Source organism: Gallinula chloropus (assembly GCF_964237585.1).
Source record: "Gallinula chloropus genome assembly, chromosome: 3".
Lineage (NCBI taxonomy): Eukaryota > Metazoa > Chordata > Aves > Gruiformes > Rallidae > Gallinula > Gallinula chloropus.
In genome coordinates, this window is record NC_140087.1 from 34,074,158 (window position 1) to 34,089,277 (window position 15,120).

The 15,120-nt window shown below is 39.4% G+C and overlaps 1 protein-coding gene across 1 annotated transcript in view; it reads right to left on the reverse strand.

The window, feature by feature from the left end:
• The window catches only part of UTRN (utrophin), a 380,556-nt gene that overhangs the window by 207,563 nt on the left and 157,873 nt on the right, over positions 1-15,120 (reverse strand). The window contains exons 48-50 of the mRNA XM_084262364.1: positions 14,679-14,884; positions 13,067-13,221; positions 6,778-6,967 (exon numbers count right to left, since the gene is read on the reverse strand). Of these exons, the coding sequence (XP_084118490.1) occupies positions 6,778-6,967; positions 13,067-13,221; positions 14,679-14,884 (551 nt within the window). The remainder of the gene's footprint in view (positions 1-6,777; positions 6,968-13,066; positions 13,222-14,678; positions 14,885-15,120) is intronic.

Consider the following 15,120-nt stretch of genomic DNA (forward strand, 5'->3'; position numbering starts at 1 on the left):
GTAAACCAATCCTTTCCTCCTCAGTCAGTGTCTGATGTAACTCCACAGGCAGATCAACAATTCTACTTTCAGTAAACGAATCGCAGACACCTGACAAAACGAAGCCCCATGACTTTAACAGAAAAAATATACATGTGTAATTTTAAGATACACAAAAGTTCCCAAGATTATCACTGCACAGATTCTCAAACAGAAAATATGTTTTAATAACAGCCTCTGAGAAGAGTTTTTTTTACTACCCCTTGTGTAGATTTAAACTCAACAAGTATCCAACCACTTACTAGACTCTCAGGCTAATTGGCAAATAATTACTACTGCAAGAGTCAAATAGTTCTTGTTTGACAAACAAGATTATACACAAAAATGTGACTGAATATGTTTTGAAGCACTTTTAATTTTCTACTGCTTATGAAAAGACAATTAAAACCCATGTCTAATGAAAAAAGACCTGCATAATTCACAAAAGCAAACAGGGCTGTTTAATGACATGAAGGCAAGAATAAGCAAGGCACGCTCACCAAAATAGCTTGTATGTACACAAACTACTGACTATCATTCTTCAGAATGAAGATACACCTCTCAGTACAGCTTTGCAAACAGAAGCACCCTGGAACACCCATTTCAAAACAATGTGACTTGCCTCATATGCCAGAACTACTTCAACAAGCTGGTTCACTGTTAGGAACCAAATTCCGCCTTATACCCTCCTCTTACTTCCAAACTCGACTATAGAGGTAGGGTGTCTTTTACTTGATGTAATTTTTGTATTTATCATAATAGAAAACACATTTCAGATTGAAGTAAGTATGGTGAGTTGCAGTGGCTTTGTTTTATTTTTGGAACAGGACGTGGCCATGCACTTTAGCTTTTACACATCTATGCAAAACTCAGGCATAGTTTCATGAAAAAAACACAGGCAGTTTTACAGTATCACAAGCAGCAAGAATTTTTTTTAAAAAAAATATCAAAAGACAGCCAAATAGAATTTCCATAAAGTTATGAAAGTATACAGCTGAAAACCTCTCCAATTTTATATTTTTCCAAAGTTACGATGCAGGATCCTTATATGAAAGTCCAGTGTGACCATTCCACACAGGCACCAACACCACAGCAGCATGAACTTGTGGACTTTACTGACCTGTTAAATTTATCTTTTATTATTATTTTAATTTGGTGAGTGATCAATCTCCTTTTAAAAAAGATTATGCGGTAGCTTAGATCATTACCACAGTTTTAAAGTGCTGAACTACTACAACTGTCAAAAAAAAAAAGTAACCAGTCACAGTGGAAGAAACAGTTGCCACAAAAACAGGTAACAGCAAAAATACCATTATGAGTGGGAGCCTATGTCAACATGCATCTCCTCCAACTTTTCCTTATTTTTTTATCTCTGAAAGAACTCTATAAATAGAGGTTGGATTAAGTAAAAATTTCATGGCTGCTTATTTGGCTGCTGAACTCATTTCCTAATTAAAAGTTTCATAAGCTCAAAAGCAAAACCACTAGGCATGGAAGAACACAGCTATTCTGCATAACAGGTACCCAGGAGTTAAAGTACTGCGTTTACAAAGAATTAACCGACACCTTCAGAAAAGGAGATGTGCTGGTATTTTACAAAACAGAACATTAACAGTTTCCTTCAGGACGCTTAAGTGGTAGGCATGACAGCACTTTGAAAAAATGTATATACTGACAAGCACAGGGGGGGTTACATTGCATTCTTTAACAAAACACATACAGAGAGCATGGAAGGCTTTAAATCACACTAGATAGCCTAGATACTTTTGACACTCATCCCATTCTTGCTTCCTTTTATTTTTATCTCAGAAAGACAACTGAGTTAGCATTAGCGCTCTCAAGATTTAGGGCTTGCATTTCTTACCTTGCAAAGCTTCTGGTAACGAGGAGAAGAAACTGCCATCCTCTGTAAACGATGCAACAACACCACAACTTTCTGCAGAGATGTTCTCACCACAGCCATCATTTTAAGTTTGCCACACTTCTGAAGACACCTCAGAATTTGCATTATAAATGAAGAGCAACTATCATTTCCTCCCGGTCACTGGACAATGATTTGCCAGCTTTCTGAGCATGCTCTCTTCCAGAACTGCTTTTGCAAGCCACAGGCTTTATACGTTTCAAAGGCAAAGGAGGTTGATACAGCATAAGTTTCTCTCCCAGAACAACACCGCAAAAACAAATGCAGAAAAATAACAGCCTTCACAGATTCTTTTAACCAGCACTGCTCAGCTCTGCTTGTGCAGAGGGTAAATGAAATTGGTGAGCAGCCGAGCGTCTGCCACCGTTCAGGAGTGCACTAAATAGCCAGAAAGGTTATTAATTCAAGCCTGAAAGCTGCAGGAAACAAAAAAAAAAAAAAAAAAAAGGAATTCCTTCAGGAAGACAGCTCCAGCGTATCACAACAGTTGTTCTCCTCTAGTAGCTGCTTTATCGGCAGCCTGAGCATTGCTCCCTCGCTCTGGAAAAGGATGCTCCTGCTCCCAGACTAAACGCAGCTCTGGCAGAGCTGTAGAGTGAGTGAATAACAGACTGTGTTATAAATCTTGAGAGAGGAGCAGAGGGATACCTGCCCTAATTATATCAGCCATACGTTAAAGGCTAATAAATCACACGGGCACCTCTCTAAACTGGATTACCCGATGCAAAAAGGAAAACCTGCAGGGGGTAAACCTCTCTGCTGTGAAAACTCTCTTAAAAGACTATTTAGTCGAAAGAATCTCAAAGGATTCTCACTTGCACCAGAAAGTAGGAATGGTTTTCAAGAGCCATTTTCAATTAAAATCTTTTCCTGAATGACTTATAAGACAAGAAAGAACAGAGTTCTGACAAATTAGAAGCATCTGGTTACCCTGTCACCACTTCTCTAGCCATCCTTGAATCCAAAGAGCTAATAACATTTAGATGCTTTTCCCATGACAAAGCAGAATTATTTAAGCCATCTAAGGATGGGCAGAAGGTGTTCAAGAGAGTGGAAGCATTTTCCTAACAGCGAAGCACTCCCAACGCAATAAAACTACTTCTTATTACTTCCAAAGGTGCTATGATGAATCTGCTTAAACCTGTACTAGAGGGGCTGCTGTTCAGGGAGACCATTATGAACACAGCAGGTGTTAGACACCATTACAAGTAATCCTATTATTTAACATGCATACTGCCACATGAACAGGTACATATGCATTTCAAGCACATCAGTCAGCACAGTATGGATGCACCAAATACAGGTAGGATGACAAGTTCACATGATCCTAGACAAAGTATAGCTTAGATGCCAATGCATTATACACTGGTTTGCATCTTCTCAGGCAGTTTCCATCAGCAGGGATGAATGCCAGGTACAGGTTCTTCATAGAAGACATTTAAAAACTCTTCCCATCCAATTTTGCTAACACAGCCTTTTCATCTTTATTTTTAGAACTCAATCAATATTTCTACCAGTCCTCAGGCAAGCCCCTTTTACCTGTACTGTGTTTTGTTCCTGATCTGTCCAGCACCAATGACAACATAATTTTGAGGACACATAGCCTTCATTCCACTCTGTACATAGAAATCTTACCTTCCCTATTCTCCACTGTACCAGGCCCACCTTTATTCTTCATCTTCACCTTTTAAACCATTCCCCTGTACTCCATTGCCCCAGCTTATATCTACTTTTCTCTCCCACCAGAAGTCTGTTCCTTTTAACCTTTTGAGGAAACCTATGAAGCAACACAAATCGAAAACCACTAAAGCACTGAGAAATAACTGTGCAAGAGCTCAAACCTCTTCCGTGCAAGGTAGAAACCATGGTCAATTCTTGCCACCTCCTTTCAGTTTTGCTTTTTCCATCCCAGCTAATATATAAATTTGAATCAAGCAGTGAGACAAACAAATAGCTCACTCCACTAGTCACGTTGATTTTAATTCACAGCAAAACAAAGCTTTCCAATTATTTTCAACACCTTTTCACCTGTAGGCACAGGACTTCCCACACATTGCCCCAGTATTATTTCTGACTGCTCCCTAGCTCATTTTCTTCATCTTGCTTCAAGTTAGGTTTTCACCCCTTTCAGATGTCTGCTAAATGTTTTGCAACACAGACTGAAGTGCTTCACAGAATCAGAGAACGGCTTCAGCACTAACCTGAAAGGAATGGCTTTTGCAACATTTAGCTACTGAGAGAATGAATTAAAAAGACTGATACTATATTTCTAAGTTTTCTCCTTTTCAAAAAGAAATCCTTGCCACACTTGAAGCTTCATTATTTGCATAGTACTGCTGCTAGACTCAGATGCTGCAATGGAAAGCAAAAAAAGGCTGCAGCAGTGCCCAGATCACTGATTTCACCGTAGAGTGTCTTGAGCTGCAGCCAAAGAAGCTAGCCCCAAAATGTAATGGAGGTTAGTCCTCCCATGCACACAGTGAGATGCCAATTTAGCACACATTCCTGTTTAGAAAATGTGTATTGTAAAACAAAAAAAATCATCATGCTTTGTCTATGATCAGCATATATTTCACCTAGAATGTATCACACCTTAAACTCATAGTAAAATTTTACTCAATACACAGGTGGTGGGGCAGAAGCATCTTCACACAGACTGGAGATATTCACAAGCCCTGAATTCTCCTTATAACCATTTAGAAGAAATATTTCTTCATGTATTCAAACCAAACAGCATTGTTTTATACCACTCAGCAGGGGAGGAAAAGGAAATTATCTTTGTTTAATCAGATACTAAGCTTAAGGTCTTGCAAGGGAGTGTGCTTGATATTTTAGGGGACAGCAAGATGTTAGAGGCTCATTTTGTTTACAGAAGCTTGAAAACAGAAATTTCTTTTGCAGTTTGCCAGTTCTCAGTTATATTTAAGGTGAGATTGAAAGATGACGAGGTAAGTAGTTCATTTTGGAAGCCATTATACTACAACAGTCTTTGACATGCTCCACTTAACTTCCTTTGATAGCTGACAAAAGCTCACAATACTGTGTGATGTCATGGCTAGGTTAAGTGGTTGCGCTTCACATTCACAGTGTGTAGAAGCACACAGTCACAGAAAGAGATGGAGAATATCAGGTGCTGAACAAGGGGCTGCCATACCCAAGCCCCTGTACCCGTCTTTTCAATCATTACAAGCCAGGACAATGGACATAGTCAAGAGCTGGTTAGAGACCTTCTCCACACAGCAGGTAGTCTTGCCCAGCAGCGCTCCCCTTACACTGCACAGCTCTGGCAACTTTAACCACATGACAAAGGAGGGTGAACAATCTTCCAAGACCAAAGTACTTCACAGCTGCATAAAGACAACAAGCAAACTGTGAAATAGCAGCTTTATCTTGGTGTGACTGACTTACACAGAACACAAGGTAATGCAGAAATAAGTCTATTTACACACAGCACTGCTTCATGTTGTTAGCTTCCTGGGGCCCCATTTTAGCTCTTCTGCCTCCACCACACTAGTTGCTTGGGAGGTTTTGCCAATAGAAACCATAATATTAACTTTGAGGAGTTGCTCTTACAAACAAGTCTAAGCATTTCAAAGAACCACAGCTCTACAGATGACTAACCATAATTATATAAACATTGGTGAGTGTCATCTCCAACAGACACAAGCTTCCACAATATGTTGTTCTTTTCGTTATTCTCACAGTGAGCAGTTTGCTACCAGATACTTTAATCTGTCTTGCTTCATTTAAATTCAATGTAGATACACTCAGATTAGGAGCACTACTGAAAGCAGCACTTTTTTCATTATAAGCTGTTCAAACCCCGTGAACTTAGACCACAGATGACATTATTCCAAACCCAGAGTGCAGGATTTAATAACCAATCTAGCTGCCCAGTTCCATGCATATCAAAACAGTAGTGCTAAATGAGACAATCTAATTAAAGGAAAAAATATTAAAGCATTCAGGAGAAAGACAACACATATACAGTGTTCACATCAGGTAAACAGGAAAAAAGAAATTCATATATCAGAAACAGAAAATCCTTCTAGCTAGCACTGCCACAGACCCAAAGATACAATTTTTGAAGAGAGTTGTCAGGTCTCCGCACCTTTTCTTCCTGTTCTCCCTCAATATACTGTAACCCTATAATGCAGACTGAACCCCACCCTATCCATCCTGCCTCCCCAAAGGGGATTATGGAATACACAAAGGTAGGAGTAGCCACACAATGTGGTACTCAGCTAGTCTGTGCTCCTGAGACAAGAAAAAGGAATATTCCTTCTAGATTTTAAACAAGCAAGGGTGACCATATATTAGAAAGTACTCTAAGTAGTGCCAGTTTGTCTTCTCAGTTATATCTCAGGTTTCCAGTTCGTGGCCTGTACAGGAAGAAAGGCCAGCTGGGGAGCTGCTGGGAAGCAGGAGAGTGAGAAGAAATTATACAAGCACTTACTTTTTTGCTGAAAAAGCAGGAGGAAGACAGGAGGCAGGAATAGCAGACGGTGCAGCCCAGGAGGGCTTTACTTGGAGGGAAGTAGGTTAAATTCTTTGGTTGGACAATCACACAACATGACTTGGCTTAATCAAGTATACACTTCTGGAATACAGTCACTTCCTAACGATACTTAAGAGCTCTCAGTGCCACAGATGTAAAAAAAAAATAAAGAAAAAGTATTTCAAACCTTCAGAGGAAAATTCTGCTTCCTTCACACACCCAACTTGTAAAACACTGGGATTTAAACACCTTCAGATAGGCTGCCGCTTTTCCTGCTCTAGCAGATAGCTTTCCTTTATAACAAAAAAAGCATGAATGACAGCAGCATTTAGTTTCTCACCTGCATCTGCTTTCTGAGTTCCCTTACACAGGCACTGTCCTGAGCAGTGTTCTCACGCTGGGATGCATCTGCTAGAACATTAACTGTTGTCTCTGCCTCTTGAAGCCACTTGAGGAAGCTCTCCAGATCCTTGTGTGAGGCCTGTAATGTTCTCAGCTCTGTCTCCAAGAAATTCTGTCTGTCGACAGCTCTGAAATCAAGACAAGTGTCAGAATATTGCCCCATAACATGCAGCATTACATACATCATAATGAAACTACTGAAAAGAATTCTGAAAATCATCTCTATTAAGAAACTACACATCTGACAGTTTGTTTTATCATTATTTACATCACTGTTTCTCTGGTTATTGTATCTATAGCTACCCACAGATGATCTGAACTGGCTGTATACGTCACAGCCCTTTTTAACAGCATGTAAAAAGAAAGCAAGCTATTAATTAAAAACCTAGCTATCCCTCTGAGTATTACTATCATAGACTTACACTACCCCAAATTGTAGAAGCATTATTCCTATGTGTGAAGAGTTTGAATGCTTCTCATCAACAAAAAAATCATAGAGAGTAGAAGCACTGAGTTTGGGGGGATTTTTTTCTTCTTCTTTTAGAGTAAGCAATAACATTTCCTAAGTTTTAAAATGTTGACAGACGTCAAATACCCAGTTCTCTCTGTTAAAAGACAAAACCTTTGACACAATCACTCCAGCAAACGGAATAATACGCTGCCATCATAACAGTCAAACCATGTTCAACGTTTTTGAATCAGAAAGGAGACTAGCAAAATATAGTCCAAATTTTCAATCCATCCAAAAGATCTCTGCTTGGTATAAACACAAAAGGTTTTGAGAGGATTTTTTTTTTGAAGATGTAAGGAACTCACTTAAAATCTTTGGATTATATTGTTGGTAACCTATTTCAAAACATCTTAGAAGAAAAGTTCACATTATACTTCTGCATAACAGAACTGTTTCATTGTCATTGAGATGAAACTCAGATGGGAAACTGCTACAGTCAGCAATATTTAAAAGCTCTGATTAACAACATTAATTAAAGCATGACAAGCTAAATTTCATCCATCCGAGACTGTTATGCTGCAGTATCCCTTTTTCCAAAATCAGGACAAAGGGAAGAAACAAGCTATCTCACACCAGCACATTGCACAGAAATCCCTAACAACTATCTAGAATGCTACTGCTAAATAAGCAGGACATTCAATTTATCTTCGCATCAAGCACTAAACATCTTGTAAGATTTTAAGGGTAAAGTGATATATAATTTCAAGTAAGACAAGGCCAAAACACTCAGCATTTGATATTTTCAAGAGTTGAATATGTTTCTCCCAATAGGGCCAAACTTATGGGTCTTCTGCTGCCTCCTATTCTACTCAGGCTTTCTTTCCTCCTCACTATACTGTGGCAACAGTACTGCTCAGCAGTATTAAGGAACCACTGTGTTTAGCATCACAGTACTTAAAATACTCTTTTTAGAAAAGAAGCTGCAGGTGTTCAGTACCATTCAGGATGAGGCTTCCAAGCAGGTATTCTCATTGACTAGCGCATCAGAAAAGACAGATACAAGGAAAAGCTGTTTTCCTTCAAAAGCTAGTAAGAAAATCTCATGCAACCCCAATCCTGCCAGTCTTACATTCTTAAACATCAGCATAACCAACTGCATTTCTAGAGACTACATACAAAAATACAGCGTTGCAGTCCCCACTTTGTGAGCTTAGGTCTTATGTCACTTAATAATTGCTTTATCCAAACTAAGACTGTGTGACTCATTCCTGACTTTATGCTTGCCCAAATTTGGGGTACTGATAAATAGCTACCAGGGCAAAAAGTCTTCGTTCCTGCTTCTCACTTTAAGCTCTGGAATGCTTCACCCATTCTTGAGAAAAAATAATAAAAAGCATGCTAGAGACTACAAATGGTTTGACAGATATTGCCTAGAAAAGATAACAAGCACCAGCTTAAAAATTAGAACACACCGAGAACTGCAAGACAAATGTAAAGTAAAAGCAGTTATGAGCTCTGACTTCAAAACCCTCTCCCTCTGCAGGGATTTTCTTCCCTAGCAGGGGGTTAAGGCCAAAGGTGGAAGAACAGGAGTGACAACAGGAAGAATAGGCTGGTAATGGAGGTGACCTTCAAAGAAAAATAAAAGCCCCAAAGGATGAAACACTAAGTGACCCAGATCTCTAAGTCTAAGTACTGATGTACTGGATGGGAACTGAGACAACCTGAACTTTGTAGCTAATAACAATCATTGAAGAGTGTCATCTTCAGCCTAAAGTTTTAATTTCTCAAACTTTCTGCTTGGTCAAAATTGAAGGAAAGAATGAAATTCTATTAGAGTCTCACTGCTGTCATGATATTTGAATTAAAGCTGAAAATAACTCCTTTCACTAAATACATTCTCCAGCAGCATAAATTAACAGATTTACAACTAATGTTCTAAGACTGCATAGGTGCTTTTAAAAAGGACTTGCATAGCAGCAGTGAGTAACACTTCTATAGAACAGATGCAAGTACTTTCATTTCTTGCTAGTAACGGCCACAAACATAGAACAGAAAGTGACGGAGAATTCTGTCCTGCAGATTAACAACTACCTCAAGCTACAAAAATATGACTCAGATTTTCAAAGAATACAATTAGAACAGACTCAAAAGAGAAAGAGTCCTTCCAGGATGTAAGAATTAAATGCGAGGAGAACCTGGAAAACCCTTTACAAACTCAGCTAACTTCACTTAACACCACGTATTGGGTTTGTGTGGCAAGGTTTTGGTAGCAGGGGGCCACAGGGGGTTCTTCTCTGAAAAGCTGCTAGAAGCTTCCCCCATGTCCAGTAGAGCCAATGCCAAGTGGCTCCAAGACAGACCTGCTGCTAGCAAAGGCTATGCCCATCACCAATGGTGGCAGTGCACCTAGGATAACAGTAAAGAAGGAAAAAAGAAATAAACCCCACCAAAAACCAGGAGCAATTTGCAGCCAGAGAAAGGAGTGAGAAGATGTGAGAGAAACAACTGTACAGACACTAACGTCAATGAAGGAGGAGAAAGAGGTGTTCCAGGTGCTGGAGCAGAGATTTCCCTGCAGCTCATGGAGAAGGCTATGACAAGGAAGGCTGTGCCCTGCAGCCCATGAAGGACCCCATGCAGCAAGTAGAGTCACCCAAAAGATGCTGTGACCTCATGGGAAGCCCACGCTGGAGCAGGATTGCTGGCAGGACCTGGGACCCCGTGGAGAAGCCACACTGGAACAATCTGGTCCTGAAGTTCTGCACCCCATGAAAGGGTCCTGCACTGGACCAGCTCATGAGAAACTGCAGTCCCTGGGAAGAACTTGCATTCAGGAAGTTCACAGACTGTCTCCCATAGGAGGGAACCCACACCAGAGAAGAGGAAGTGAGTTCTCCCCCTGAAGAGGAAGAAGTGGCAGAGACAAGGTGTGATGAACTGACCGTAACCCCTATTCTCTGTCCCCCTGTGCTGCTGGAGGGGAGAAAGGAGAGAAATCAGGAGTGAAGTTGAGCCCAGGAAGAAGAAAGGAGTGTAGGGAAGGGGTTTTAAGATTTGGTTCTATTTCTCATTACCCTACTCTGATTTGATTGGTAAAAAAATAATTTCCCCTCGTTGAATATATTTTGCCTATGACTGTAATTGGTGAATGCTGTCTCCCTATCCTTATCTCAACCTATGAGCCTTTCATTGTATTCTCTCTTCCCTGGACAGCTTTGGTGGGCACCTGGTCTCCAACCAGGGTCCACCCCATCACACAGTGATAGTGGAGGTGGTCTAAGCAGATTTCATTAGCAAAGACATGGCCAAGAAAGATAAAATTGTAGCTCTGCTTCTGGAGTTTTTATATCAGTGTTTCAGGTTTCTGTTCCACCCAATTATTTTTTCATATTTAGAATAAAAATCTGCAACACATACAAGCGTGTGATCAAAAGAAAGTAAGAAAATAATACCTGAAGCAGCACAGACAACTATAATCCATTACTGAGGCAACAAAATCAGACAGAATTACTACAGTTTCACCCTAAAGTATAAAAATAGAAGATAAGTAGCCACTGGGCAGAGTATCCAATTTACTCAGTGTCAAGCTGGGGAGCTTCAGTCTCTTAATGCCAACAGTTCTAAAACCTGCTCCTTCAACTTTACATATCACAGCTACAGACCTCCTTGTAGTGTTCTTGTGGTTCCAGTTATGCGACTAAGGACCCCTTCCACAACCTCGAAGCATGGGAACAAACTGGTATGTTAAAGCATTATGTTATAAATACAGATTTGTGCTTATAGAAGCCACAGGGCCACATGTGTGCTCCATGTACTGAGATCCGCCATATGAAATAAGCCTCGTCACTCAAGGTTCACTAGTATTTCTCTTTACTGCATTTAAAGCAAACATAAAAACCTTAATTTCTTTTAAAAGGTGCTTTCACTGCACAGTTCTCCCCTTTTAATTCTACTCTGCTGCTTCATGGGCTTATGTTGAGCTGCGTCATGCTATGACTACTCACCGGCTCCCAGAGGTTTCCTTTACATTCTGTCCCAAGTGAAAAAACCAAGGCCGATACTAATCTTCCTAAGGCTGCAGGCTGCAAAACAGCAGCCCCAGTGATAACTGAGGAGCTTCATTTATACACAACAGAATACACTTGGTTATTATTCCAGATTTTAAGCAGATCCCAAAATAATTAGAGGTTTCCAGGCAGGAATCTGTTCTTCCTGCTCACCTGCTCTGACTGGTGGGCAGTTTTATGCCAGTTCTAGCCAAAACACTGCAAAGTTTCAATGTAGTCTAATGTCACTCCTACAAGGAGTTGTTTCCTCTCACCCTCTAATTGCATCTTCATTCCCAGATGCCATCATGACATTCAGATAAAGTTAATGGCATTTTGGAAAAATTATTAATTTATTTTCAGGAAAGAAAAGGCAATGTAATGGTGAAAATGCTTCAGATTGTCACTATGACCTAGATCAGAATAAGTCAAAAGCCAAATAATTTTTGTAATATGCCAAAACCTTTCCCAGAGTCTACTGGAAGCTTTCTGAAGAACCTTGAAAAGAAGTTGCCCACATCAGTTAGGATCTTTCAAGTCAGTAAAATATTTTATATGTATTCTATCTTATGTTTCAAAACATTCAGAAATTAACAAATTTTCATTCTGTCAAATGATCACATGGAATGAACCACACAAAGTTTTGCCTGTTTTGTACCTCCTCTCTCAACAGACATAACCAGGAAATCAGCTGCCACATCTAAAGCACAGACTGACAGGAGCACCATTTTCCTCTAAGGAAAGATAAAGACAACATTCTGTTCTGCTTACTTCACTGCCTACTTTTTGCCACTGTGAAGTTCTCCTCTCACTACTCAGGATATATCGGCAGGTTCAGAGGCTTTATCACCTAGGATTTTTATTCTCTTAGCTGACATCTCATTACAAATGCAGTTGCCCCTTTTACAATCACACATATGTACAGATTTCAGTTGCCATCTCCCCTACTCCTAGACATACAGGATCAATTTTCTGTTCTGTCCTTCTAACCACAAAGCATATTATCCTTTAAGCTGCCAGCACCAAGTCAGACACCATTCTAAATGTTAATTGTCTATCAAACCCTAAAAAGAATTTCTGCAGAGATTAGAGTTCCTTGCAGAAAAAAAACTATGCATAGGAAAATACCATATTAAAGATATACTTGCATGTCTTAATAGATGATGAATAGAAAGAAGTTTCAAGTCTCAGTTCTTACAGCTCAAGTATTTTCTAGATGGGAGTGCTACAAATGTTGCACTCAGGAACTCAAAGCACAGCCCCATTCAGGGGAATTTTCAGGTAGATGAAAGGCCTTAACGAATTAACACGTTGGGAGACCCAGCTGAATACTTACCACCTTATGAAAAGAAAGCGCAGCAATAAATGACAAATACTCAAATCATATCGGCATCGAGGAACAGGAGAGGAACCGTTCAAAGACACTTAAAGAATCATAGCCACGGGCAAACATGAAACCAAACATGGCAGTAATACTTTTTTCGTCCACTTAAAAAAAATGATAAATAATAAACCCACATAAACTGGAAGCCATACAGGAGCCTTCCATGGTGAACTGTGGGAATTTCCATCATCATAGCTCAAAAACAATTCACTATAATTCACAAATTGTCCACAGTAACCCTAAATTGTATAGTAAAGCAGAGAGAAGAGGCTGTAATACATGTGCTCATAGCATAGAAGTTTAAGACTGAAACAACTACATATAGAGCAAAACTTTTAATTACCTTTGGTTCAGATTAACCCAACAAGTGTTCATTTGGTCAGTGGTTTCCTTCACCCTTCTTGTGTCATCATTACGATACTCTCGAAGAAGTTTATTAGAAAGATCATTGAAGGCAGCTACTGTGATGTCACCTCTGTGCAAATCCTGTACTAATAGCTAAAAAGCAATTCCAAAATGAGACATGAGAGCAAAATCAAAACTAGACTTCTTTTCATGCCATGCATTATTTCACATTATAAAACTCTCCTCCTTGTTTTGTGGTTGTTTCTGAACAAAAAATGTATTTTTAAAAGATAATAATAATGATAATCTACAAATACTAAGTATTTTGGATATTAATCAATAATTAAAAAAAAACCCAAACCACCAAATAGGTGGAGAAAGATCATATTTACCAGAACTGCCAAAGGCTAGAAAATTCCTCTTGTGTGTTTTACTGGCAAAAAAGTAAAAACTGCCATATTTTTAGTAGCATGAATAAGTTTAAATTATGATAATAGTGACAATAAGCATCAACTTAAAGTGGTAAAAATGAAATGAAATGCGCAGCATGAAATTTATTATTTTAAAATGTAGAAAATATAGTGCATGCATTTCCTTATTTTGGCAGGATGTCGATAAGGTGTCCTGACCTTACAGAATCCCGAACTCAAGATTCATTTTAACTGGAGAAAAAAATATTTACACATATACACACACACACACAGAGTTGTATTTTGCAGTCTCTTTTCTATATGTTTGGGTATGGGCCTATTTTCATGTAAGAAATCAAGGCGGACCTAATAGTCCATTTCCACCCCCTGCTCTTGTAAAAAAAGACAATGAAAAGCACACAACTTTACTGTTTACTGAAATAGTTATTGATGAATGAGGAACTCTCACCATCTTACTCCCTGCTTCCTTCCATATCCAGCTGCAGCCCTACATTGCCCCTTCATTAAAATATACACATACACACACTTTTTTAAAATCTACTATTGCCCTGTTCTAAATACTGCCCTGATAAGAGCCCTTCAGTGATTTGTCTCTCTAGTTCTCATCCTGTGCCACCTACAGCCTGCCCTGTCACCAGGACAAAGGACATCAGACTTATTGATTTATCACAGCAGGTTTGCTGTGATATGAAAAGCAGCAAAGATTGCGTGGGTTTGGGGGTAAAAAAAAAAAACATGTTGAATATGCCTGGCACCCATCAGAAGTGAAATTCAGGGTAACTTTAAATAACTTGGTCCATTCCCGGGATTTACTAAACTACTGTTAATAGGTTTAAATGAAAGAACACATGCTACATTTTGTGGCTGTATGATTAAACTTCTAATGGTCTGAAGTTCAAGCTTTTTGCATATAATTTACTTGATGCTACACTATACTCATTTCAACTACGCTAAAAAAAACACCCCACGCATTCATACAAACCCTGTTTCCCTGTCAGAAAGCAATTCTCAGGAAGTTTAATAGATTTTTTTAAACATAGAAACAACTTAGACTGTATCATGCCCAATAAGAGACAGAACTGGCAAACCAGTCCTTCAACTAAATTGTGTGTTTGCACATCAATTGAATCAAGTAGCTTCACATAGACAGAGGTGTCTGGAAAGAGTAGATGGTCTTACTTTGTTGTCTGAAATCTGTTTGACAAGCATGTCTTTGGGGGCCTGCAGGAGCATACGCAGACGGATCTCGCACTGCTCCATGAGGTGCTCCATTTCTTGCCTCTGCTCTTCCCACTGCATGCTGTCTGTCAGCATGTACTTCAGCTGCTGCTGCCGCACCTCCACGCCATGCTGGGTGTTGTCCCACTGGTTCTTCACCTTTTCCACTGTGGAATATGATACAGAATATGAAAAAACCGAGGTAAGCGAACAAATAGCCCTAACAACCACTTAATTCTCAGAGCTCCACGGAGCACAAGTTTAGGGTGATGGCTATACCACCAAGTCATCTTTGTACATCTGTGAATTAAACCTGTACAAATAAACAAATCAATAAATACCATTTAGGTCTGGATAGCGTATAAGAAATGAACTCATCTTTCCAGACCAATATGTATCAAAG